The sequence below is a fragment of the Desmodus rotundus genome, chromosome 8 (genome assembly GCF_022682495.2).
Source record: "Desmodus rotundus isolate HL8 chromosome 8, HLdesRot8A.1, whole genome shotgun sequence".
In the NCBI taxonomy this organism is placed as follows: Eukaryota; Metazoa; Chordata; class Mammalia; order Chiroptera; family Phyllostomidae; genus Desmodus; species Desmodus rotundus.
In genome coordinates, this window is record NC_071394.1 from 109563849 (window position 1) to 109591165 (window position 27317).

Genomic DNA, 27317 nt, shown 5'->3' on the forward strand with positions numbered 1-27317 from the left:
TACTTCTGTTTGGATTCATCAGCATTTGTGCTATTTATCATCACAACTTGTTACAAAGTAGCAGACCCGGACAGAGATTGGTCCCCACGAGATCTAATGGCACCCCCATCATGTCCCTGCTGTGTCCTCAGTGCCATGTGCTCTCTACATTCAGCCATAGTTGTCAGCTGAATGAAGCAAGACATCAGCACGGGCAGGCAGGAAAGCCTAGCCCTGCCCTCTCAGCCTGTGGGACCCTTGACCTAGTGCGTTTATTGGAAGGAGCTCGCAGTCCAGAGAGTTTCCTTAAGAATACCTAGAGGGGCTGTCTCACTCGAGAAGAACTTATGCAAATACTGCAAGAGTTGCGGGTGAATGAACTGATGCACCGGACAAGAACTGCCAACTGCCATATGTTAATTTAATTACAAGTGCACACCCAAATACGCTACCCTCAAACTATAAAAAGATAAATTGACAGTTCCTCCTCCTAAAGGAAGTGGTGAAAACATTTAATAACAAGTATGTCAAAGAGAATCACCTCTCCTAAGATCTGGATGAGTTTTCTTCCTGCCTCGTCTAAGTTTTGCTAGCTGTGTTCCTACTTTCTCCTAGGCTCTTCCTTCCGAGACTCCCGTCCAACGTGATCCGCAGATACCTGCTGCTGTTTACTTACACACCCGAGGACTAGCTTTTCACTATGTCTGCATTCTGCACACTGTTGCGTTAGCCACCTTCAGATTTTATATACTGCTCAGGAGTAAGGGTGGGGCGGGGGGGAGGGCGGGCATGGTTTTCACTGCCATTATTAGAAGAACTTTTGTATTGAAGTCCAAGCCACACGTGGAACATCACTATGGATGCCAGGACACACCATTAAATATCCCAGCAACCTGCCTTAGCTGTCACCCAATAGCATGTGGGCTACAATGAAAATGCCACATGTTATTGTGATTGCTGTTTGCTCATAGCCCTGGGTCAGCAACTCTTTATTTATTCTCAGCACTAGTTCAGGGTGCCACTTAGAGGCTTCAGAAGATGATTGTCCCAAGAACAAAGGACTGATCCTGCAAGTATTACAGAGCACAGGAGGCTGGTGAGCTTTGCTCTCTAGCCCCTTGAGATAGATGTGCGTGTCTTAGGCCTTGTATGTATGTTACAGCTGAAAGTGCATAACTATTTAACTTTCGGTGATGGTTTAATCTGGAAGATGCTTTTAAGAATGATCATGCAGTTTGTTGTTTCTCTGGGCTTCATCACACCAGGCTTTTTAAGTAAAACTAAAATTAGTGATGGGCGTTTGAAACACTGCCAGTGAATATATGAAAGGAAGTCATACTCATCTAGCTAATTTTGGGATGCCAGAAAATGCCAGGCCCCTGAATAAATGAGGAGTCAACTGTGACGTCAGCCAGTCACAAGGGTCTTCATTGTGCCAGTCCCATGCACTCTTTCGTTTACTCCTCACAACCTTATCAGGGTTGTGTCTGTTATTAAACACATTTTACAGGTAGGAAGGTATGGGTCCATGACTTTTAATGTCTTGTCCTAATGACAAAGCTAACGAACAGCAGAACCGGGATTTGAACTCATGTAAGCCTGTGCTCTTCCTGCTCCTGCCCCACCCCCAGTGTGAGTCTGTTTTGAACACCCTTCTCCCACAGGTTGTCTGTGTGCATGAGCCTGTGCCGAATGCAGCTGTCTGGTTTTCCTCTCTCCCTCCTGTCACCGCTCCTGTCCTGCCCATTTGTTTCATGCCCAGGTTCATTTCATAGCTTGTATTTTTTTTTCCTTTTTCCTGTTTGAACGATGGGGGCACAGTTGGCCACTTCTTGGATAGTGAGCTATGACAACCACATCCTTCCTTGAAGAAGTCCTTGCTTCTTCATCTCTCTCAGTTGGCTTGACATCAAAGCCGAAAAAGGTTACCGATGACGAGATGAACCTTTTCAGTGTGCAAATTATATAACAGTGCAAATGACTTTGTATCAGTATAATTGAGTGCTTAACTATTCATTTTTATCACTGCCTGCTCAATATGTCAAGTTAGAATATTTTAATTTACAGGAATGACTCAGATCTTGAAGAATGAATGTGAAAACACTGAATTACAAGCCCCACCACTAGGCTGTGAGCTCCCTGAAGATGGGCTTCGTCCTGTAGGCCACTGTGTCCCTACTTCCTGCTCAGGGGTGCCTATAATAGGCCTCCCATGAAAAATGAATGAAGCCATAATGAACACCTGCTTTGACCTTCAAACCTTTGGATGCTTACTATGATTTTCTTAGAACGGTGGAAGGTGATAGATGCTGTGTGACTCACTTTAAGAATCTGGTGCACTTCTTAAGAGACATGTTGATTATGCTTTAGTATAAATAAGTAATTAATCAAAATATGCTGTTATTTGAGTTATACAAATTATCCAACCTACATATATTCAGTTTCTGTAAAATAATTATTATGGCAGCCAGTGATAAATACTATGAAGAACAACAAGGTATAATTTAAAGAAATGAAGAATAATGGATTGGTATTCATTATTTAGAATGGTCATGTAAAATAGATCAGTAATATTATAATGCAAAATAGTTGGACATTTAAACACAAAAGTTAGACTCTGCACTTCAGGTAACCATTAATCATTGTGCCCATTTGAGCCAGGAGAGCCGAATCTTACCGATTTTCACAGTAACTTTAGAGCCAAAAAGACGACTTCAGATGCTCTTTTCCCAGCATTTTGGTGAGTGAAATGATTGGTCAGTTCTGCCCTGATACTTTTTCTTATACAAGCTTGGCTCTTAAAACAAGCACGTGACATTTGGAGCAAGAACTCAAAATTGAATTTTTAAAATCATTGATAGGAATATTAAAAGTATATCATTAGTGATGGATCAGATAAAAGCAGCTTTTTAAATCCTTACTGAAAGTTGTAAACTAATTTTCAGAGGAAGGCATTTTGGCTGAAAAGGGTAAGATGTGTAGGTTGCTGAAACTCTGTAAGATGATGTTAAAACAAATGACTAAAAATATGATGTAAAACACTCTGTACACGTATATTTGTAGCTTTTCACACTGAAATGAACTCAGTTCAGTACTGGCTCAGTGTGCTTTAGGCCACCTGTACCTGGAACTTCATACTCGCAGTCTTGTTTAAACCATTCCGTGGCGATGCGTGGTTTCATCATTTGTCCCATACGCATTTGACCTTGAGTGGTGGGAAGTCAGATGAAAGAGCCTCTGCCTGGTTTCAGGGAAGAGCCTCATGCACGTGTGCAGACTGGTGTGTCGCTGTCAGCTGTAAGCTCACGTCCGGACGTTCCCTTTGCAGATGATCCAGTCCCTCAAGGCCTTGATTGAGAATGCAGATGCTGTGTATGAAAAGATTGTACATTGTCAGAAGGCAGGTAAGTGGAAGTTTGTCTTTTCTTTAAAATGAATTTAGTAGCATCATACACAAGGGGGGAACCGCGAAACCCGGAATTATCTTTGGGGGGCTGGCCCCTTGTAGTACAGGCTTCTCCTGCTAGGTGAGTGTTCTCAGACCCCATCTATATTGGTGTACCATCTGGCGTTGTGAGAGGCTGCATTTGGCTTCAGGGAATTTTTTTGAAGACTCTTTCAATGTGTTTGCCCATTTCATGATGGGTGATACACAAGTGCACCTGCCCACACCGCGCTGAGTGTTCAGCAGTTTTTGACCAAAACCAGCATGACCCCCACATCCTACTCTCCCTTTTCACCCAATCTTGCTCTGAGCTACCTTTTTCTGTTTCCCCGGATGAAAAAAGTCCTCAAAGGGAAACATTTTTCCTATGTGGAAGAGGTGAAACAAAAAACAGTAGAAACCCTAAAAGATATAAGAATCAAGGAGTCAAAAACTGTTTTGAGCAGTGAAAAAAGGTCTCCATAGGTGTATCGCATCCAATGGAGGGTACTTTGAAGGTGACTGAAGTTTAAACATGTAAGAATAAATACACAAATTTTTATTAACAAAATTCTGGTTTCTTGCTCCCCTCTTTGTATTTTGTCTCTAATCTACTCCATCCTGTTGATACTATATCAAGAATCAAGAAATCAGATATCACAATTATTTTTCCATAGCTAAAGAAAGTACTGATTCACTGGTTCTCAAGCCTGGCTAACAAAGCACCAGGACTGAGGTTGGGTGGGGAGGGTGGTATCTTTTCAAATATATTGACATTAGTCTGGAGTGTGGCTTAAGAATTCATAGCTGTTAAAAGCTTCCAGGTTTTTCTAATGAACAGCGAAGATTGAGAACCTCCTCACTAATCTCTTCTCGGTATAACATGACTCTCTAGCACATGGTAGGAAGGGTGAGGTTTGAGCAGAGGAAGAATCAGTTCTTAGAAGGGAGAATGGGAACCAGTTACAATCTCTTAACAATTTTTAATGCACTGACATTTTCGAGTGCCTTTGAATTCATTAATTTCACATACAAATGTTATACTAGGCTATAAAATTCTATTTACATAAACAACCGTCTAATTAATTTTAGCTGTGATAAAACCAAAAAATCAAGTATTCTGCATTGTAATAAGAACAGACAAAATGGAGTTCTTTCAATTTTCAAACTTTGTTTGAGTATCAATTTGGAAGATTTTAAGATGGAGATTTGTAATTCATAAATGAGAATATCTCTCCTTAATTTCTAGGGTTTTTGGTTGATGTTCTTTAAAATCAAGACACTGTAACTATTACCTAGCCTGGAAAAAAAAACCCTTCCATATCAGAATAAACTTGCTTAAAATAGATTAAAGATAAGGATATGTGTGACAGTTTTCTTTTTTCTTCTTTTGGGGGGGTGTTTATTGAAGGAATATACACATTAGTGACTAATGAACGGACAAAAATTCTCATCTCGTTCTACTCGTTTTGTTATCAAAACATCATTGACAAAGTGATCCTTCTACTTCTGGGGTAATACTCCCAGTAACCAGACCTCGGAGAAGTTACTGGAGACACCGTTTTTATCACAACTCTACCTTACACCAAATCATCTAGTAACCTGCTAGAAGGTCTGCGGTATTAAATTTAAACTTGTAACTTCCCAAGCAAGGTCATCTACCCACCGGTCCACCTGTTTTGACAATGTCATATAAAATTCATGAATTAAATCATCTGTTCATTTAGTAACTGTCTTTTGAGCTTCCATTATGCATAAGGTACTTGTAAGAGGTACTTGCTTATCAAAAATAAACAAGATTGCTTTTGCCTTCTAGAACCTTCCAAGTGAACCATAGATAAGAAAGTAGTCACACACAGTTGAACGTGTTGAGAACTTGCTGTGTGTCACTCAGGAGTCTGAACTTGGTTAGTGGGGCAGTGGGAGCCATTGGTTTTTTTGCAGAATGCTAGGGAGATTGAGCTTTAAGTTGACGATTGGAATAGCTGTGTGCAGAGAATTTTCGTGGGCGGAACCCGACTGGGGGCTATTGGAAGCCGTCAGGAAGGAAAGGAGGGCACGGTGTCCATGCGGCCTGGCCTTTGGGCCGCCCTTCTCCATTCCTTGTGTGTTTCTCCTGATTTGGATTTTCACAAGCCATTCCGCTGCTAAGACTTCTCCCTCCTCTGTGCCGATCTGGACTTCTTTTTCCTATTTTGTCTCAACAATCTTCCAGGAGACCTTTCATAATTTCCGGATGTACGTTTCCTAACCATTCTGTTCAGCCCTTCAACTGATAGAGCTTCTTCAGTTACTCTGTATCTCATTAACATACGCCGCCTTCCAAGTACGGTAGTAACCTCCTATGGCGCCAGGTCTGCATATTGAGTTGTTCTCTGGCCTTTACCCATGACATCTGTTCGAACATGCTGCTCAAATATTAAAGTGCGATTTGACTTTTATTAAGTATTTGATTCTATTATTACTGTGAGAATTATGGACTATTAGAATTTGAAACTGCATTTATTAGAAAAAAGAACTGTTTATTAATGGACATTTTGTCAATCCTTTGCAACTTCATTGGTTTATGGAGTTTGATAATTTCTCACATAATGTAGCTTTATGTTATTCTTCTATTTGATTTCAGTAAGGGATATATTTGCTTGTATTTAAAACACCGAAGAGTCTTGTCTATTAAGGATTTTTGCTTGGGGTGGCAGGGCAGAGAAAAACCACTGTGTAATGGTTTGCATTGCTCTGCGAAGATCTTTAAAGATCTTTAGAGACATGTAATGATTATCTTTTATTTTTAATTAAATTTATTGGGGTGGAATTGGTTAGTAAAATTATAGGTTTTAAGAGTACAATTCTACGATACGTCATCTGTATATTGTGTTGTGTGCCCACCGCCCAGAGTCGAATCATCTTCCGTCACCATATATTTGACCCCCTTTACCCTTTACTCCCCCACCCCCGTTCCCGCTGGTAACCACCATACTGTTGTCTGTGTCTGTGAGTTTCAGTTTCATATCCCACATAGGAGTGAATCACATGGTTCTTAGCTTTTTCTGACCCACTTATTTCACTTAGCATAGTATTCTCAAGGTCCACGCCTGTTGTCTCAGGTGGCAGTATCTCATCCTCGCTCAAGGCCGTGCTGCATTCCATTGTCTGTAGTAGCGTATCTGTAATGATTATCTTCTGTTCACAGTTCCTGCTGATCGCCTGCACAGCCCCTCCCTCGTCCAAGTGCTTGTTTTAGAAACACTTGATCTTTCTCATGTTTAGTTACCATACAGGCGTATAGTCATTAGTCATATGAAGAATTGCTAATTTGTATTGGGCTTAAAAACATTTGCATAAGATTTTACTTTTCGTAAGCGATTACTGTTTTGCTTGCATAACTTAATCTCACGGTGACAAAATGAAGATGTAGGTCACCAAAGTGCTGTAGGAGAGGATTATTTCAGGAGTACTTGAAACTTCTAGACACTAATTTTTATTCTTATTAGATAAGCACTAATTTATATTCTTATCATTCAAACAGTTAAGTAAAAATGAATTGTTTCACTCCCACCTGCAGTTGCACGTTGAAAAGTACACCCAGCTGGCACAGGTTCAGACTCCTGGCTGTGCAGCTGATTTTTTGGAGGTAGAAACGTGCGTGTCGATACTGTTTGAGAAGAGGGAATGAGGCAGGAGAGGAAGGTAGAGAAGCGATCTCCAGCCCAGGCAGGAGAAGACCATGGAGGCAAATGCCCTGAAGGGATGGACTGCAGGGAGGGCAGAGGGGACAACCAACCACCCAGTGGGTGCTGGGGAAGCCTCTGTACCTCTCTCTTAACAAGAGAATACAGCAGCACAGAGGGTCAGAGTCAAAGGGAAATGTTAAGAAAACCATGTTCCCAGAAATAGGACAGATTGGTGAAGAGATAAAGAGGAAGATGTGAAAAGATGGGACAGGGATGAGGAAGTGAGGAGGGAAGGAATCAAGTATAACCTTTGCCACACTTGACCTTAGAAAGAGGGAGGGACCCCTCCTCTTCTCAGACAATAGAGAAGGCTATGATGCCGAGAGGAATTCTGAGGAGGAGTGTTTGCCATTGAGAAGGTGGCAGGGGAGTGCTTACTGCCCTAGGAGAGCACCAGCTTCGGGGGTGAGGAAGTGAAAGAGGGAACCAGGACAGGGCAGGGGTGTGGGGGCCTTGCTCAGTCAGAGGTGGGCAGTGCCGGGAAATGTTAGGTCTGCAGGAGCGATGTGGAGTGAGTGGGTCTGGGCCGCCACTGAGTGAGAAAGGTAGGTAAGAAGTGTCGGGGCTACAAGAATGAGTATGTACAAATCAATGAGCACAGTTGAATACACTCAGACACTCATTCTAAATCTAACAAATGCTTGTTCTTCCAAAAAGCAGTGAAGTCGGTGATTAGTGAGGAGCACATGCAGGGCAGCCAGCTCTCTCTCAATCTCTCTCTCTTTCTCTCTCTCTCTCTCTCTCTCTTTTTCCCTCTCTCTGTCTCAATGGCCAGAAAGGCAGAGTGTCATTGCATTTTAATTTCCTTTTTAGTTGCTTTATTGATCTGTTTCATAAAGGATAGAAAGATGATTTAGAAAGAAACTCACACAGCTTTGCTTCAGTGAGTTGGATATTTTTATCAGGTGAATTTAAATGGAAAATAATTTGTTTTCTGGAAAAAAAGTAGAAATCAGTGGCATGCTTCCTGTCAAAGATGGTGAATTAACATCTGCATTTGATCTCCCTTCCCTTCTGAGCCTCATTAAAATGAGAGGGATTTTTGGTTGTTGGTTTGTTGGGGTTTTTGTAGTTGTTGTTGTTTTAAGGCATAAACCCACAAGAACAAAAAAAAATGGGAGCCAAAAAATTTTGGAAACTAAAACCAGCTGACAAATGATAATTGACAGAGCTTAGTCAGGCAAGGTGAACCTGAAGCTGGTGGGTGGGGTGTGAGCAGTCTGGTTTACCCTGCAGGCCACCCCCCACCAGCTCAGAGCTCCGTGGTGCCAGATGCCACTGGAAATTAGGGTAAAGGCTGGGATAAGGGAGGGCTGTCCCAAAGCTGGGCGAGGAAGCATTGAGACCCCAGATGGCCAAGAGAGTACCTGCGTCCTGACAGTAGGGAAGGTAAAAAGAGCAAAATTCTCATCCTTCGTATGGGAGTTTAACAGGCAACACTTGAAACAAAAATCTAACTAAACCATATAAGCATGTCACTTAGAAATATGGACATAAATACCAAAAAAGGAAAGACAACTCAGCTAAACGGCTTGACTATAACTGCTTCTGGAGAGGGGCAGTTAGGGCAATTATTTGGCTCTTTACGTGTATGCAGAATTCTGATAACAAATTACTAAATTAAAGAAAAAAAAAGAAGGAAGGAATAAAGAAACTGGCTGCTGCAGGAATCTGTGACTGAGGATGTTCCTGGTGAAGACACGGGCCACACCTGCAAGGCTTGGGGGACGTGTTGGGTGTCAGGTGAGGTTACTGCCGAGCACCCCCTGCCAACCTCCCTGGCTGTATGGGCAGGCCCAGTGCCCAGAGGATGTCTGTGTGCCTGGGTGGCGGGGTGCGCGAGAGCCTGGTTCCTCTTCTGGCATGAGAATTGGTTCTCTTTCAGAATGACTGAGGGAAGATGAAGCTCTAAATGGAAGATAACCCAGCCCCCCCTCCCCCCACCACCTATCTATTTATAAATAGAAGCTTCTTTCCTAAAAGCTCTAAGGCAGTCTCATGCGTGGCAGGGCTGCATCATTGCTGAGCGAAGTGGGATGCAAGGTGGCTTTCCAAATAATGAAAGCTTTAATTACCCTTCATTTTAATCAGTTTAATGGGAATTTTTCTATAATGGATTCTGTACATCCCTGCCTTCTTAAAATTGCTTTGCCAAAATGAATTTGAACTTTCGATGACTTGGGGTACCCTGGAGTGGCATCTGTTATTGCTCTCCTGTTCACTGTGGCCATTTCCCCAGGACCCTTAACCTGCACACTCAATGGCCTTACTCTGTCCGTTCAGATACCATTTCCAGGGTTAATAATTAAATTCCATCTCATTCAAATTTTACTTCCTATTGCTAATTTGTACTGAATTGCTGACTGTCCGTTTGTACTCCACTCGCTATTTTCCTTCCTAATTTACTGCTTCTATTCTGCTGAGCAGTTGGCGTCTCCCTGTGACCAAGCTTGATAGACTTATATTCCCTAAAAGCAGACAAGAGCTCCATGCACTTCCATATGGGGAGAAGAGGCAGGCTGTCAGGCCAAGCCTACGTGACCTGGACTTGATTGCTCAGAGACCTTTTTTATTTTGCAAACTCCTTGGGTCTCAGTGTGTTTTTAGGAGGTGACGCTACCGGATAAGTAACCTGTCACCATCTATCACCTGGCTTGCTCACATCATTATGTTGCCCACCAGAGTGAACGTAAAATCATCCGGAAGATTTATTCCGAAAGCACTTCACGAGTGTTCTGTTTGAAAACGTTTACAAGAGGAAACCTGGGAGCCTGGAACTTTTGTTTTCATTTATGTCAGGATGTTTCCCAGCTCTGTTTCACAGAAGTGACAGGTTCTCCCTCGGGGACCCAGAGACCCCTGTTCTTGTGCCCCCTGTGCCTCCCACGTCTTGCTGTGTGATATTAGGTGAGTCACTTGACTTCTCTCTGCCTGATTTTCCTCCTCCTAAGTGACGTGGGATTATATGATTCCCTGCTGGCCCCATGGGCTCTAAAACAGTGACTGAAGATCAACGGTCTAATTTTGGAATGGCTTCATTACAGTTGCTTAAAAAGATCACCAGAGTAAAGAAGTAATTCCATTGAGTGGCACGGGATACATAAATTATAGGCCCATCCACGTGAGTTTCAAGGAGGAACATTAATGCCTGACTTTGAAGGTGGAGACTGACTCTCTGAAGGGGAGACCTATGGGCCTGAGACAGGCTCCCCTAATGCCCTTGGAGCCCCGGGCATCTTTCCGGTTCTCGAGGAAAGGGCACTGAATCACCACATCCTCTCCTGGGTGCTTTAATTAACACCCAGTTAGTGAAGCCATGGGAAGCCAGGAAGTATGGAGGTCTTCAGGGGCTGGCCAGCCTGTCTACCCTCTTGGATTCCCCCGAAAGGAACCTTCATCGCTGAAAAGGGAGGGTAGAGGGAATAGTCACAAAGGTGACAACTAGTCCAAGTCATGGCAAAACTTCAAAATAAGCATCGGGTCTCCAGAAAGTCACTGACTCACCATACCACCTTCTGTACCCATCACCCCATCCTGCTTCAAGAGTCCCGAGTCAGTGGTCTTCCTGATAGTATTTCTCCTTGTTAAATGCCATTTCTTTGTACCACCATGTTCTTTCTTCCTTATATTGTTCTTTTCACTGGTCAAATTCCCCCAATGCCAAGAAAGAAGGGAATGGAAACTAGGGGTGCTTTACCTTCCTGGGACACCTGTCCTGTTAGCAGATCCCACAGCAGTGCTTACTGGTCACCTCTTCCTCTCTCCTTCCTTTGTGAGCCCAAAGTGTCTGAAAGCATCGTTTTTCATTTAAGTAGCAATTCTCGGGGTCATCTCAGCAGATGCTCTGCAGGGAAGGGGTCAAACTGCCTTCAAGAAACTCTGGTATTCCTATAAGGTTTTTTTTTTTATTATTCTGCTATATTTCTTTATTAAAGAACCTCAATTCAAGTAGAGTCCCTAATAAATTATCTTTCTCAGACAAATACCAAGAGAGGAAAGAATTGATTTAAGAGTGGCAATCCAAACAAAGATGTCCTAGGTTACAAAAAAAAATAGATTGAGTATAATTGGGATGCAGAAGGCCTTTTTATCCCTCAGCGAAATGAAATGAGGAAGGTCCTGCTAAACACATTATTCCTCTGTGATCCAGGTAAGTCACGTGGCCAGGAGTCTAGAATGGTAATTAGGTATCACAGGGACTCCAAGTTACACAACTTCATCTCACCTAGATTCACCCAGATGGGACGTGCTGGCAGAGGAAGTAGGGCCTTCTTCGCATAATTCATTCAGAAATTATACTGCTGTGGATTTGGCATCGGGGATCTCGTCATCCATCTGGGTTTCATGGATATATTTAAGAGACCTGGTTTGTCTCTTCCACCTCATGTGGGACAGGATATAACAGCTCAAAATCCATCTTAAAATAATTTGGCTTTTGGTAAGGCAAAAATTGCTTGGGAAGAAGGCCAAGAAAAAGAGACTACCAACTGGAATTATATGAAAACTAATTAGGCATTTCCATGTTCCATGGGGATTATGGAATGAACGCCCACATTTCGGCCGCACACCCAATCTTCCCACCACTGGAGTTCCGGAGCAGAGTGTGTAGTTTACAGCTGCGCAGTTTAACAAGGACCATATGTAAATTAGTTGAAAAAATGATGAGGCGTTCACATTTTGTCTTCAGGGGACTTTGATGTTATGCCGCCAGACACACGCAGACCATGTTATAGTGAGATACTTTTAATAGTATTGATAAATCGACCTCCTGAATGTAATATTCCATCTTCCAGGAAATAGCTCACTGCACCTAATTTGGGACATTTGAAATAAATTAAAAATACACATTTTTGTCACCATTTGAAAAATTTTACCCCTTGCTTTTGGTTTCTATTTTCAATACACAAAATATATTTTTGTACTGGATGTGTTTGTGATTTAAAAAAAAAAAACTTAAATTTTCACTTGAAAAACTAATCTTTAAGTATATTGGTTTGAGATCAATCTGTCTCTCTTAATGAGTATTTTTTAAAATTATACTTCTAAAGTCTTTTAGCCATGTGCTACATGGTATATTCTAGGTTCATATCATTTAGGTTGATAGAGAAAATCCCAACCAGAAGGTTTGAAAGGTCATCTGCTTTCTGTTTGGCAAGAACAAATGGCATTCGTTTTTGTCGAAGAGGAAATGATGCCGTGTTTCTGCCTGAAACACCCTCCCTTCAAAGCAAAATCCTCTTTCATCTTGGTATTGTATATATATCGCATGTTTTTCAATTTTTATTTTATTTTTACGGCTGTTTAGTTTGCATCTACGTTTATCTGTGGTGGGAAGCAGGAAACTTGATAGAAGTGGGCATTTCTTTTCACCACATTCCATTGTATGCAGTTATACTAATGTTAATTGAATGATATCATCTTGGAAAGTTGACTCATGTATTAATTTTTATAAAACATAATACTTGTATCAATCAGCATTACATCTCATTTTTTGTCATTACGCTTTAAGTCTCTCCAAGAAAAACTTTTAAATTACTTAAATTATATAGTATTTTAAAACAAAAATTGGAAAATTACATGAAATCAACACCTACCTGTATAAAAATTATAAGTTGTTTAGATTTTTGAGAAGTGAGAAGGAAAGAAACAATAGCTTTCTAAAATACAGTTCTTTACATATAAATGAAATCATATACTTTTGTGTGGCCTGACCAATTTTTAAAGCTTAACATTACACTTATAACCCAAAAGGCCGGATGATTTATGTGGCCCGCACCGTGGACCGGCTGCCTGGTCTCCATTCCCCCCAAGACCAGCACTGAACCAAACTCACCTAGATCACCAAGTGTGGGTTTCCCATTCGTCCTTTCTCTGCCGTTTGGTGACTTGCTCTCTGTCTCCCTCGCTCTCAAGCTTGTTACCACAAAGGAATCTGAACAGATTTTCTCCTCGGCTAACATTCCAGAAGAAAAATAACCCACAGCTCTTCCCCCGGAACAGACATTTGGGGTCACGGAATCAGAGGAACACAACTGTGGGTTTTTGGCACAGAGCAGTCAAGACTCAGAGACAATTTTTTTGGCGAATGAGCAGCTGCAGCAGACACAGCCAGGCCTGGGTGTGAGACACGACCATTCTCTGCCTCCTGGACACCACTTACCACGAGCTTCAGTCCACGTGCCTGTACACGTCATTGGGTCTGTGTGATGCGCTCGCAGCCTTCAAACTTTAATGCCTTTAAACATATTGTGTATTTTGACTGTTAAATAATATAGTGCGTTACAGCTGTATAACATGTCAAACTTCTCAAAGGATTATTTCCCTAGTTACAATTGATTTTCAAATGAAGTTTACGGAAACGTAACAGAGATTTCTGTTTCTTTGGCCAGAATGGACTGTTACCTCATGCCTTACTCTGATGGCAAGGCTGTAGTAGAATCAAGGATTCCTGCTTCCTTCCCCTGCCTCCTTACTAGCTGGCTCAAAATGTTGATTTTGCCTTTAAAGAAACCCTGGGCAAGGCCATGTTTGATTCGAGGCTCTTGCAGTGCCATTTCGTTTCAATCAGACTAGTAGATGGGACATTAAATAATAGAAAACTACAGATATTCATGTTCAACAACTAACTTCAAGATGATGTGAACAACTGCATGTGGCTCTAAAATACACACATCTGTGATGGAAATGTGTCGATGGAGCTTTTCGAAGATACTGGAAACACAGGGAAGTAGAACTTGTCCCTGAAAGAGGAAAATAATCCTACCTCTTAGTCCCTCATTATTATTGTCCTGGTTTCTATTCCTGAACCTGAAGATTGTTTTCGCAGTGGGAGTTCTTTGCACAAGGCAGCAGCCTCAGCGACTCCGTCAAGGACCTGCCTGCCTCTCCTTCTTCGCCAGTGCCTGGCTGGTAGCTCTCTGTCAACCCATCCGGCAGCGTCGGGCCTTGTAAGCTTAGAGACACATTCTGTAAGAATATTAAATCTCCTTTGGCTTAAATCCGTAATTCTAAAACTTTTAAATATTGATTTTGTCGACAGTCACAAAAGAAATTTTCAATAACATTCTCATTCAAGAGGATGTAGATTTTTCTTACCTGTAATTCATCGATGAAAAGCACGTGAGTTTGGCACTGGAAAGCCCTCCGTTTCAGCCCCTCCTGCCACAGAGGACAAAGCGGAGGTGCCATGGGGAGCCGCCTTGGTCTGCATCTCCCGCCCCCCACCATGGCCACAGGCCGGGTGTGGGGACAGCCTCAGCGGCGTCCGCCCGAGGGAAGGACAGCAGCGGCGTTCTGTTCTTTTTACTCGCTCAGAGAAGCTGCTTTGCATCCTTCTCTCAGATTGCCTTATCCTTTTAAAAATTGTAAAGGCTTCTCTTAACCAACCTTATGAAAAGCCTGCCTATGAGGACTGCTTCTGGGCACTGCACCTGTGTAAGGGACAGTCCCCCTCCCAGAGTGGAGGGACTGTCACTCTGAAATACTGGCAACACAGCCAGGCAGAGAAAAGACACATTGATCACTGGTGAGCAAAGAACATGCAACCAAAGTCAGCTACGGACTTCGCGTAATTGCACGTCAGTGGGGTTAGCCATGTAGTTCTGTGATTTCCAACCGCTGTGCCCCAAGAATTTTTAAAACACGCAGAACCTGACTATTTAGTCAGGGCACTGACCTCTCTTCCCTCAGACTGTCAAATAAAAAAATCACATCAGCCACCACGACAATAGCCGTCTAGTGTGAATGAATCAAAATTATACCTATTTTCTGTCAAATTGGCAAATATGTGTGTGTGTGCATCACAGAATTTTAGTAATTGGCTTATGTGTGCCATGAGATGACAGAGGTTAAAAATCCCTGCTGTGGGTAATAGGAAGGCAGGGGGTAGAGCTCACCTCTGTACAGTGACCAGACGAACAGCCACCAGAGGTGGCTGGTTTTGTGTGTGAACGAAGTGATACGCACAGGCGTTTCGAGGCCAGCCTGCACCCTAAGGTCACAACTGAACAGTGCTGGCTGCTCAGGCGCCCTGCATCCCAGGCTCTGTCTGGTAAATAGGGGTCCCCCAAAGACAGGAGCTACACAAATAGTCTTTCTTTAATCAGGGCTCAGCATTCTTACTACACCACTTAGGACACTGAGGCTAGCAAAGATCAGGCGCAGGAAATGATGCAGACTTCCCCGTCTTCCTTGTTATGTAACTTTCCAGTGTACTTGCTCACAGTTCTGTAACAGCCACTAGGGCAATCCCTTGTACCTTAGGGCTGTCTGGTACTTTCTTGTTTTCTATGTAGTCATTTAAGTGCAAACACAGGATGGAGTTCCTCAGGTTTTAGAAATTTAAACTTGTATGATTTATTATTTTTAGTTTATTTTGCGGGAGTAAGTAATCTCATCCTAAATCACAGTTGTTTGTAATTTACTCTGTAACCTCTTAGGTTACAGTGTACAGTCCGTGTACGCCTACAAACTCCCCCACACATAGTTTCTTTTTCCTAGTACAAAAGTCCTGATTTGACGTTGTATCTGCAGCTTATTTTGGCACCAATTGTTCACAAGCAGCAATTGTTACGTATTCTTACATCGTCATTTTAATGCTGTTGCCCTATTGCAATACAAATGCCCTAAACACAGCCATTGTACTCCGGAACACAATGCTGCGGTTTTCTTTATGAAACGCATGTCAGTGAGCTGATAATGTAAGTGCTCGTTCTCTCACCCTACCTTGTTCCCATGCTTCTAGAAATCCGTAGCTTTTTGCAGCGTTCAGCATAATGGATTTTAATGGGACTCAACACAGCATATGGTCGAATGACCTGCACATGTGTGATCAATAAATGTTATTGGCTGACCAATTAGTGTTATTACTTCATGAATCAAGAATTACTTTCATCATCCAAAATGATGCAGCCTTTAGTATCTCGATACTATAAAGATTGACTACTAATTACAGAAACAGATAACTTCTGAAAAACCTACATATAAAGGAAATCTGAGGTAATAGTTCAGTTTTTCATTACAATTCTTTTTAACAAACATGGAACTAGAAAACATAGAAAGAAATCTTATTCAAGATAAAGTCACTTGGAAATAAATATTTGTATAGCTGGGCCATTTACAAAAGAAGAGCTTGACTTCCTTGCTGCACCACTCTCCCTGCCCCCCACCGCCCCCGCTTTCTTCCTTTTTTGGGGCAGAGTTGGCAGGATCGTAATTCTTAGGTTTCTGAAATGTCCCTGTAATCGTGGCCCTTGGACACCTACTGGGCTTGCTCTCCATCTCCATCATTACTTTCCTTTGCTCAGTCCCGCCTCCCCGTCCTCCTGCTCTGGTTTCCTCAGAGTGACCCCTGGCCCTCTCGCATGGAAATTTTCTGGTGCTTGCTAGAAATGTCCATGTCTGGGTCCACCCCAGACCTTCTGAATCAGAGTCCTGGCAGGGAAGCTGCCTTTTAAACATGCACCTCCCTGGTTCTTGGTACACCGAGGTTTGAGCGTCCCTCTCTGTGAAGCCTGTCCCCACGATCCTCTTACAGGCTCCCCCCACCCAAGTCCTTGGCTGAATTACCGTTCCTCCAAGCTCTTTCAAACGAGCGATTGAAGCCACAAGGCCACAGCCCTTTAAATTCTCTAGATTGTGGGAGCAACCCCCCTACGGAACTCCCTGCCTCATCCACCCCTGGCTCTTCACCACCTCCCTGCCCACCCCAGGGCTCCTCCCAGCATCCTCCCCCCACGGCGGGAGCCCCACATTCCTTTACCTTCCACTAGCTCCTAGCTCCGCCACCCTCAAACAGAAATTATAGAACCAGGAGTTTTAAAGCACAAAACAACTTGCTTTCTCTCTGGGGGGTGGGGAGAGATGGTAACTTAGTCTTAAACTTTTACTCACCTGATTCACCAGCTCCTTTAAAACTCACTCTGCTCTTTAGTCAGAATGGTATGACTCACAGAAAGGAGAAGAAGTACTGCTTTTATGTTGCTTAATAAGATAAGAACTTTTCTATTGGGCTGATTTTTCTTTGCTGAAAATAATTTGGAAAATAGGGAGAGAATTACTTAACATCTACCCCAGACAAGTTCTTTATATTCACTGCCGATGTAAAGAACAGAAAAGACCTCCTGTCTCATGTTAGAATAGGTTCCCTGGCAATTTAATCTCAGGGTAATAATGCAATTTGCACCTTAGAAGTGTAATTAGGTTTTCTTGTTATGGAGGGACTGACCCAGTTCAAATGCATAATCTCATTCTGTCTCCCCTCCGCCCCCCATTCCCTTAGAACTTGGTCAGTGCCTATCCAGTCTCCCTACAGTGTTCTCCCTCACAGCAGAATTCCTTGTCACACATAACCACGGCGTGAGCTCAAGCTCTCATAGAGAAATAACGCATGGTAATTGGAAAACCCTGGGGAGCTGGGATCAGGCAGACCAATATTCAAGTTCTTCTTTACCGTTTCCTTGGGAAAATTCTGCAGCCCCTCTGCAGGTTCCCCCTGCAACACAGGTGCAGCTCCTGGAGGGCGGCCTCTTGCTTCCCTGGGTTTTGCGCCCTCAGTCCTTGCCCTGGGCTTTGCGTGTGACAGGGGAGGCGTGAAGGGTGCATTCAGGCTGCATCGGCCGAGGTGAGAATCCTTTTATTTTCATAAAAATAAAGTCAACGTATGCTTCCTATAGATAGATTAGAACATGTTTGCAAGGATCAGTCTATAAGTTAATGCTATAAAAACATTTGTTTAAAGAAACGTTGTGCAGCAAGCCGAATAATGCAATAAATAACAAAGGGACTGAAAGTCTCGGTCACTTTAAAATTGGGGGCGGTTATATTTTTAACATAGCGTTTCCATTTTCCAACTTTTTTGCGCCCCCCTTTTAAAGAACCTTATTAATAATGCCTTTTGCACTTCCCTGTAGACTTTTAGTGGACTGCAGCTACTTTAAGAGAGGATAAAAAGGGAACTGTCTAGTCTCACTTTTTAATGAACATAAAATATGAGCTTTTTAGACAGCTATGCCCATTTCTTTAAATGTTTTCCTCTTTCGTCCTTATCAGTATCGTTTGCATCATCTTGACTGTGTTTCCTCCTGGAGTCCAGGGGGTGGGTAACATGGGGGGAACACCACTAATCATGGTGACTAAGGGAGTTCGGGTCACGGTCAGGGTCGCGGTCTCTACTGACCAGTCAGCACTAGGGTAGGGGTAGCTGAGTGGTGCATCTGGTCCTGGTGGCAGCCATGGTGTCCCTTTGTCTGGTTTCCCAGCTTTTCTGGGTCTGGAGCTGACACACAACTGAGGCCTAGATGTTATCTCTGGTTTGACGGGGAAACTGTCTAGACTGAAACTCTGTCTCTGGGGTCGACTAACCCGGGGCTTTGTTCTAGAGATTGTTTGATGCTGATCAGCACCTCCTTGTCCGGAGGGCTCAATGCCCAAGGGTGTGGACAAGCCAAGGGGAAGGAGGCAGGTGAGTCAGGGGGCTGGGTGAGGCCAGCTTGAGTCAGAGGAAAGAAAGGAGAAAAGGTCATATTAAAGAAATGAAGTTTCTACGCAGATACAGCGATCAAATATTCAGCAAGGCAAGAGAAGCAGCCGGCCTCTGCTGCAGTGAGGCTTCCAGGAAGATACTGGGTGGTTGAAAAGTCCCCCAGTGTTGTATCACACCTTTGTGCCAGTTCTGCAATTTGTAATAAAAACGGCATCGTGAAGAAGCTGCATCTGGTCAGGCAATTGCAGGGTATAGTCCCACATTAACATCCCTTTCATTTCTCTCCACAAGTTCGCGCCCTGGGCACCTCAAAGACCATACAGCTGTTCATCTTCTTGTTTACAGAGTTACTCTCCCCCCATTCTCTTGTATCTCTTCTCTTCCCTATACTCCAGTCATGAATTCCATCTACTATACCTCAGTGGTATTTTTAAGAATCTAGTGCCTTCTGACTGCCAGAAATATAAACATGAGTATTGATGATTTAGGTCCCGAAACCCCAATCTTGCTGAAGTCCAGTATTAAATCTTAATTAAAACCCAGCACATTGGGGTCTTACCATGAGAGCCTCACCTGGCCATGTTGTGAGAAGTACTGCACACTCCAGGGAGACTCCCACATGTGAGCAGGGAAAATGATGTATGTGCGTGTGTGCGTGTGTGTGTGGTTTAATGCTCTACCAAAAAACCTGGGGTTTAGAACAAGACTGCCACCTAAGCCTGGTTGTTTTGTTTATTTGCTTTCTGGTGTGTGTGTGTTTGTTTGTTTTGCAGTGTGTTAAACCAAGCACATTCAATGAAAGTCAGAACTACATGGAGGGGAGGCGACCCACTGAGCCAGGTCACCAGCAGGGGGATGGAGGGGGCGTAGTTAATCCAATTGGGATTCTCTTAAGTACCATCACTAAAAAAGGGAAGTTGGAAAGAAGGAGAGTGGTCAGTGTGGTAGTTTCCTAGACCATGTAATGAATTTTACTCATTGTCATTCTTTCTTGAAACCAATGAGGTTCTTAAGCCTTATTAGCATGACAGGAAGTAGGACCATATTTCCTATTAGGCGGGGAAAATAATAGAAAAAAGAAAAAATAAAATTGGCATTTACCATATTTATCCTGTGTGTGCCAGCTTTTGCTTACTGGTAAAGCCCCTAAGGAATAAAGCTGCTGTCGATTACTATATAAAGAGTCGCTCTGAAATGGTGCTGTAGAGAGAGAGAGTGAGAAACCGGAATGCCCAGCCTAACAGGAAGAAGGTACAAAAGAACACAGGGCATGTCTTATAAAAATTATAACCACTTCACCACCACTATTACAATATGTGTAATAGCAAAAGATTTGAAATAATCCCATGTCCGTCAGTAGGGCACTGGATAAATAAATGCTGGGCCCTCCACACAGTGGAGTCTGTGAAGCTATTAAGAAAAGAGTGGGCCATGGACAGGTGGCTCAGTTGGTTAGAGCATCGTCCCGTAGACCAAAAGGTTGTGGGTTCGATCGCTGGTCAGGACACAAATCTAGGCGGGGGGTTCAGTCCCAGGTTGGAAGCATGTGGGAGGCAACCAATCAATGTTTCTCTCTTTCTGTCTCTCAAATCAATAAACATATCTTCAGTTGAGGATTTTTAAAAGCTATTTCTTTAAAAAAAAAAAAAAGACTGAGGAAGAACTCTATACATTGACCCAGAGTGATCTCTATTATGTCATCATGTGAGGGAAAAACAAAGCCAAGATACAGAACAGTGTACAGAGTGTGCTGCTTTTTGTACAAGAAAGAGAGGATAATGAATGTATGTACGTATTTGCTTATATTTTCAAGGAAAACCCAACAAGTTACTCCCCCGTTCCCACACAAAGTGAAAAAGAAAAGAAACGAAACAAACGAACCTAATTGTACTTTGTTAGTGACATCAGCATGCAGAGGAAAGAATTATTATGCCTGACTTCAGAACACATTTTTACCATCCATTCTCAATGAGATACACTCTAAGTACAAAAAAATGCAAAGAGAGTTTAAATTGGATTCAGCCTTCATATTATTAATAGTTATGTTGATGTGGTGAGGAATTAAGATTTTCCACCTAACAGATAAGAAATAAGCATAAATTTCTTTTAAATATGTGAAAACACTGTATCCTTAAATTTGAATTAGAAGTTTAGCAAGATCTTATTCTTGCTAAAGAATAATACATGTGTTTGAGATCTGTCCATGGAAAGGCCTAGAAAACAATGAAAACTCAGTAGCAATAAGCACTCCTAGCACCCAGAGTGTGGCCTTTAAATATCATCCCCCCTGACAGAGTCCAGGGGTCCTTGGAGTAGTGTTCCGAGTCTGAGGCGGGGCATCTTATACAAGAAAGCAAGGAACGTAGCCAAGGCTGATAGGTCATTTCAAAAGGATATAGAAACCTGTCTGAAGGATTCCCATTGGCCAGAGATGGGATAACTGACTGCAATTGAATATGCAAAAGATCCATGAAACATGATGTGATTAAACCAGTAAAAGGGCCATCACACGCGTCCTGGATCGTTGCCATGTTACTGCATGAGGAGCCTCCAGAGACTATTTTGAATGACAGTAGATGATAGATATAATTGGATTCTGTAAGTTTCAGTAAAGAGTCGTAATACATATACCAGATTAGAGTTTGTGGTCTTTCCCCTACCCTCTCCCCTTTAGAACAGGCTGGCTTGGTATCTGACCTCAGACTGACTCTGCTGCGACAGGAAGTACACCTCGAGTTAGTTCCATCCCTAACTGCCAACACTGTGTCCTCAGCAGAGCTGCAGTCTGCCTTCTGAGGTTCCCAAGACCTGGGTTCTAGTCCCAGCCCTTCCTCCTGCTCCCTCCACAGCCATCGAGCTCTGAGCCTTGTGCAGCCCCAGATTTCTCACCTTTGAAACGAGAATGAGAACAATCCTGTGTGCCCCGTTCGCCCTTCAAAACCATGAGGAACGGCCGCTGACTCTCCCACGCCTTCTGCCTCATGGACACCGGAATTCCCAGTGTTTCCCCCATTACTGCAATCTTAAATCGGCACGTTCACAAAATTCCGTCAGAGGATGGAATCGGTTAGCAGTACCTGGAAACAGAAATACTGCTGGCCCGCCACCACAGAGCTGGTGGAGAAGTAACCTCCTCTGTCTTTCGTCTCTTTCAGCCATGGAGTTCCACGAGCACCTGCACAGTATCGGCACCAAGGAAGGCCTGAAGGAGCGCAAGCTGCAGAAAGCTGTGGAGAGCTTCACCTGGAACATCACCATCCTCAAGGTATCCAGCGAGTCGTTTCTGGTGCCCGTGACTTTGCAGGCTTTTTCAGCATGTTTCTTTCTATCAGTATCGCATGGTCTGTGCTGTAGGTACCAGCCACCGCAGGCTGCACCTGCTCAGAGAAATCCAGTGCCCGGTGCCCTCCGGGCCTGCGTGTCATTTCTGTACAATAGAAAGGGCTTCTTCCCTTCCAGTGTGCTCCACAGGCTTAAACTTTCTTGAGAAGAATCCGTGTTCCCGGACTCAGACGTGAGCTGTGTCCAAGTTGAACTGCTAACCTTTCCTGGCAGGAGCTCCTGCCGTTGCCTGTTCTTTGAGGGGAGTGCGCAGAGGGGGCAGCCCTCCTGGGCTGCTGCGCGTGCTGTGCAGTTGGCAGCAGTGCCCACAGAGGGCGCTGGGTGTGGGGAGCGGAGGAGGGGGACAGGAAGGTGAGGGAGCTGTGAGGCCAGGGGTAGGAATGACCTGGGGCACTTACACGGGCAGCCCCCTGAGCTCCCACTGAGACCACCTGGTCCTGGATCTGAATCTCGGGGCCTAGGAGGGGGCGGTAAGACACAGGAATGTTCTTGTTTAACAGCTTCCTCTGGGGATTCTGAGGCATCCTAAAAAAATCAAGTATTAACTCTCTAGAATCCAGTCAAAACTATCTTTCCTATGCGTCACCCTCCTGTTGGAACAGCCCACGGGGCAGGGTGACCAGTCATCCAGGGACACAGGACTTTCAGTGTGAAATCTGGAACAGGCCTGGGGACACGGGGCAGCTGGTCACCCTGGGCGGGGGGCACCCTGCCCTCAGCCCCTTTCATCCAAAGATGGCCATCCCAGTTTTTATGAATCTTTACTTGCTTTGCTTAGTTTTTCAATTTTAAGAATTGCTTTAAAATACAGAGATGAGCAGAGAAGAAGCATCATCCGTGACCACCACACCCAGAAGGACCCGCTAGTGACATCTTGGCCTGTTTACATCCAGTCATTTTTTTCTTTGACTAAAAATCAGTATTTGTTTCCACAAACGTATCTTCATTATAATGAAATTTTTTTAATGTAGGAAAGATGAAAGTTTCAAAATGATCTCGGGTCCTCCCTTTGAGAAATAGCTACCATTAAGTGGAAGTGGCCTTACACCAGGAGAATTTTTATTGTGCGTGTGGATGGATGGATGGATGGATGGATAGACAGACAGATGGATGGATGGGAGGCTTACTGGGATGCATTTTATTGACTCTGAGTCAGTTTGTTTTCATATTTTTGACGTCTTTGGAGTTGGTATGTGTCTGTAGTCCATGGCATCTCTGCATGTATCCTCGCTAAATTGGCGGTGATCTTTCTTTTTTAGCGTTATGTAAATAATGATGCATCTCGTAAGCTCCAGGATATTATAAATATGTCAGTAGAGTCCTATCATAATTGCTCTTTTTAGCTTTTCAAGAAAGTACTAAGTTTTACTTTACTTAATATAACAGAAGAAACGTAAACCATAAAGAAGCTAAATGAATTGCTGAACAACTTCTGCCGTAAGAGGTATTCATTTCCTCTAACTCCCTCTGAGGTTAAGGAAAAGTGATGAAAAGTGTTAATAGGAATCATCTTGTTGGGTTTTTTAAGGCTGCGCATTTCAGTGATAAGCTCTGCTGGTTGAGCTTCTGCTGTGAACGATGAGAGTATTAGTGCTCTGAAATCCACGTGGAAGGGAGTTAGTCATATGTCATTATTTGTTGTGTTGTCCAGGTTTCAATATGCCCATTTGTCCCGAGACTAATGCCCGTGTTGTTTGGTGTAAGGTCAATATCTCAATTAGTGCACTGTCACCCCAAGATCAAGCAGTCACCCACGCTTCTCTGCGGCCTGAGGGGTGGCAGAGAGAAGAGAGAAATCTCAGGTGGGACCATGGACAGCCTCGGTTTGAGCGCTCGGACCCAGCTTCCCCGTGTATGGGGTCCTGGCCTAGGGTTTCTGCCTCCTAATGGGGAGAAGCTGACGGCTTCTTTCATTCGGAAGCCAGCCCTCCAGCCCTTACTCTCATTAGACATTGTTCTCTGTCTCTCTCTCTCTTTTTTTTTTTTTGTCAACTTTGTTGAATTTATATAAAATAAATTCACCAATTATGACTACACGATTTGGTGAATTTTTACGAATGTACGTAAGCACGCCACCCCACAGCGGTGATAATAGAGCTTTCTGTCACCCCTCCCCCAAAGGTCGCAGGTGCCCCTTGTAGTAAGTGACTCACCTTACCAACCTCCTCTCTGTCATTTCACCTGTTCCAGGTGGAATCATGGAGTGCAGAGTTTCTGTGCCTGGCTTCTTCCAGGAAACGTAATGCTTTTGAGACTCGTCCCACCCTCTGTCCCATCACGCCTTCCACTCCATCCAAAGGCAGTGAAAACAGGATGCTCAGCCACTTTGCTTCCCTCCGGCTTGGTGGGCTGTTAGACTTTTTGGGATGTTTGTGCACTGCCAGTGTGAATTCTGAGTTTTAGAAGTTTGTTAAATTATGTTATATCCTTTTCTTTGTTTGGTTGCTGTTGGTGGTTTTATATTTGTTTTTGTTTTTGCTAATTGTACTCCTCTTGCTCCTTTCATTAGGAATGTGGGAGGTACACTCTAGAATCCATTTTCAACCCACCAGCTTAATTGAGATGTTTCCTCTCCCTTTATTTTCCATTTGCTAAAATATTCATTATACAGGTGGTGATTCTCCTATTTATATTTACTACTATTTCAGAGGCCACGGAATCTCATAGTAGATTCATGCCGTGACTCTGTGACTTCGCCTCTACCCACTGGGTCCAGCCGTGCCCTCTGGCAGCAAGAGGCACTCTGTCCCCTCTTCTCCATCACCCCTACACACGTCTGGGAGCTGACCCACCTTCTCTTAGCCCCCCAGCTCAGCTCAGAGGTGCTCGCGCCCTTCCCTAGATGCTATAGCGTGAGATGGCTTCTGGTCCCCTGCCCTCCGCCCCGGGGCCTTCTGCAGGCTCTGGTGTGTCAGTGTTCTTTATAGAACAGGGCAACCAGAATTATCTGCACACTTTAGGTGCAGCCTGGGCTCAGCAGCCCAGAGGGAGACTCGTCGGTGTGATTTTGCTCACGGTCTGAAAATTATCTTACTGTTGGTACAGGCCCACATCATGTTGCACTGTATAGCGCTTGGGTCGCGGACTGAAATGAGGCTGTCACAACCCATGATGTTTTCCAGGTGAATTGCTGCTGGGCCACCTCTCCCCACCCTGAGCCATTCCACCCTCGGAAGAAGACTAGAAACTAAACCCTGAACGTAATTAGAGGCTTGTTCTCTTTAGGAACGTAAGACTTGGGCCAAAAATAAATAATTAAACCAGGCACATTTTGCACCTGGTAAGACATTAATCTTGATTGCGTCTGTTTTTGCTTGAGGCGCAGGGCTTACCTCAACGACCTGAAGCTAACATTTGTTTCCTTTCTGAAAATTACTTCCGTGATCTCTGTGTAAATTATTTACTTTACTCATGCTAATATCCTTTAGTTACACTATTTATTACAGGTCCCGTGTTATGTTGCCTGTTTTTCTGAAAAACTATGTGATTGACTGAAAGCCATTTCTCTCGTTGGCGTGCGAGAACCCCCCAGATGGCTCAGACAGCCAAACCACGGCAGTGTCTGTCGTCAGGCCGCACTTCCTGATGCGTTGAAAGCACAGTGACACCTCACGCAGCTGGACCCCACTAGTGTGGGGTTTGCAGTCCCTCCACTAGCATTTGATTATGCAGAGGTGTGCTGAACAGATCAAAAGGGCGAAGGAAGTGCTTCGGTGTGCACTGGTTTCACAAGTGTCTGCGGAGCGTTCACGGTCCAGCTCTGCTCATCTCAGCATCCCCGCACACCCTGCCTCCTCTCTGGCCCTGGTCTATCTGCCTGGAACCCATTCTTGACCTCCTACCCTCTGTGCTTGGGTCGTGGCTCACTTCCACTCTGTGAGGTCTCTGGTGGCTGCTCCTGAAACCCACACCCCACTTCTGCCTCAGAGCAACCACCTCTGGGCCAGGAGAGGCCCTTCCCCCACAGCAGGGGTGGTGCTCACGGCCAGCGTGAAAATTAGCCCTTCCTATGGCCCAGCCTGTCACAGGAGATGCAGTCACTATGGGAACTTAGGAGGCTTTGTAGGACAGAAACCACATCCCTGAACCCCAGGAGGCCCCATAGGCATCATTGGTTGGAGCCATGGAGCCACGTGTGGAAGTTGGTCCAGCTCGGGGACCACCTCCTCCATGGTGCTGCACCTGTCCCCCCCCCACCCCCCCCCGCCCCCAGTCTTTCCTGAGTGAAACGTAAAATTGTTTCTGAGGAGACAAGCATTCACTCTCAATTTAATTAAATTGAACCTTATATTTAGAATGTTTATTAAATTTTGTACAAACCTTTGAGCACAAGCATTGTTAAATTGGGGAAGAACTAAATGTGATGAAATAGCACAAATACTGGCAAAACATAAAAATGGAAAAGGAGGATGGGTGGAGAGTGAGACGTGAGGGTCGTCTCCAACGGCCCACTGGCCTTCCTTAACCGAGACAGCTCATCACACAATCGAGTGTGTCTCAGGGCCAAGAGAAGAGTGAGGGGAAGGAGCCGTGTTCCCAGGGCTCTTCTCCACACTCAAACCCCATGTGCACCTCGTCAGCGCCCCTGAGCCCTTTGGGGTGGAGGGCAGGGAGAGGGACCGCAGTACTTTGTAAGCGTTCAGGGAGGCGTGTTCATTCGCAGCCCCCATTTCTCTCCCTTCAAACATGTGAGTGAACATGAGGGGAGCCAATGGGACAGGAAGAATAATGAGCCCTTGAAAGCAAATCTAACCTCCTAGAGAAAAGCATGTGCCATCGTCCCCTGTTGCTCCAGCTGATGACGGGGGATCTTTGTCAAGTGCAAGGTTCACTGAGACTTCAGTGGGAGGAAGGCCTGGCCAAGTTGGGAGCGTGCCGGCCACACTGGGCCTCTCCCCGGGAACTGGCGTCAGAGCGTGGTGACAGCCATTTGGAAGCAGTGCCAAGCCCCCCCCCAGCCCATTCGTTCCCTGGTTCACTCAGTCCTCACTCCACACGTACGAACTGGAAGTCTATGTTTCTGTTCCCGTGTTAACTACAGGAAGAGCAAAGTGTCTGCGCAGTTGGTAATGCGCTGAGTACATGAGAAGTGTGGCGGACGTTCCACTTCACTTACTTTCACGTGTCACATGTAAGAAACGAAAACACACAGAGAGAAACCTGTATGTAAGCGTGATTTGCTGGGTAGATTCTGCCTTGGGCGAGGCCCTTTATCTCTCTAAACTCAGTTTCCTCATCTTTAATTTTTTTAAATCCTAACCCAAGGATATGTTTATTGATTGAGAGAGAGAGGAAGAGGGAGAGAGAGAATCTGTGTGAGAGAGAAACGTTGGTTGATTGCTTCCAGTACGTGCCCGGA

The 27317-nt window shown here is 44.2% G+C and overlaps 1 protein-coding gene across 3 annotated transcripts in view; it reads left to right on the forward strand.

Annotated features, from left to right (window-relative positions):
* Positions 1–27317, forward strand: part of PLCL2 (phospholipase C like 2) — a 158761-nt gene that overhangs the window by 121011 nt on the left and 10433 nt on the right. For all 3 annotated transcript variants that reach the window (XM_053929866.2, XM_053929865.2, XM_053929867.1), the window contains 2 exons: positions 3308–3383; positions 21772–21881. In XM_053929866.2, coding sequence (XP_053785841.1) covers positions 3308–3383; positions 21772–21881 — 186 coding nt within the window. The remainder of the gene's footprint in view (positions 1–3307; positions 3384–21771; positions 21882–27317) is intronic.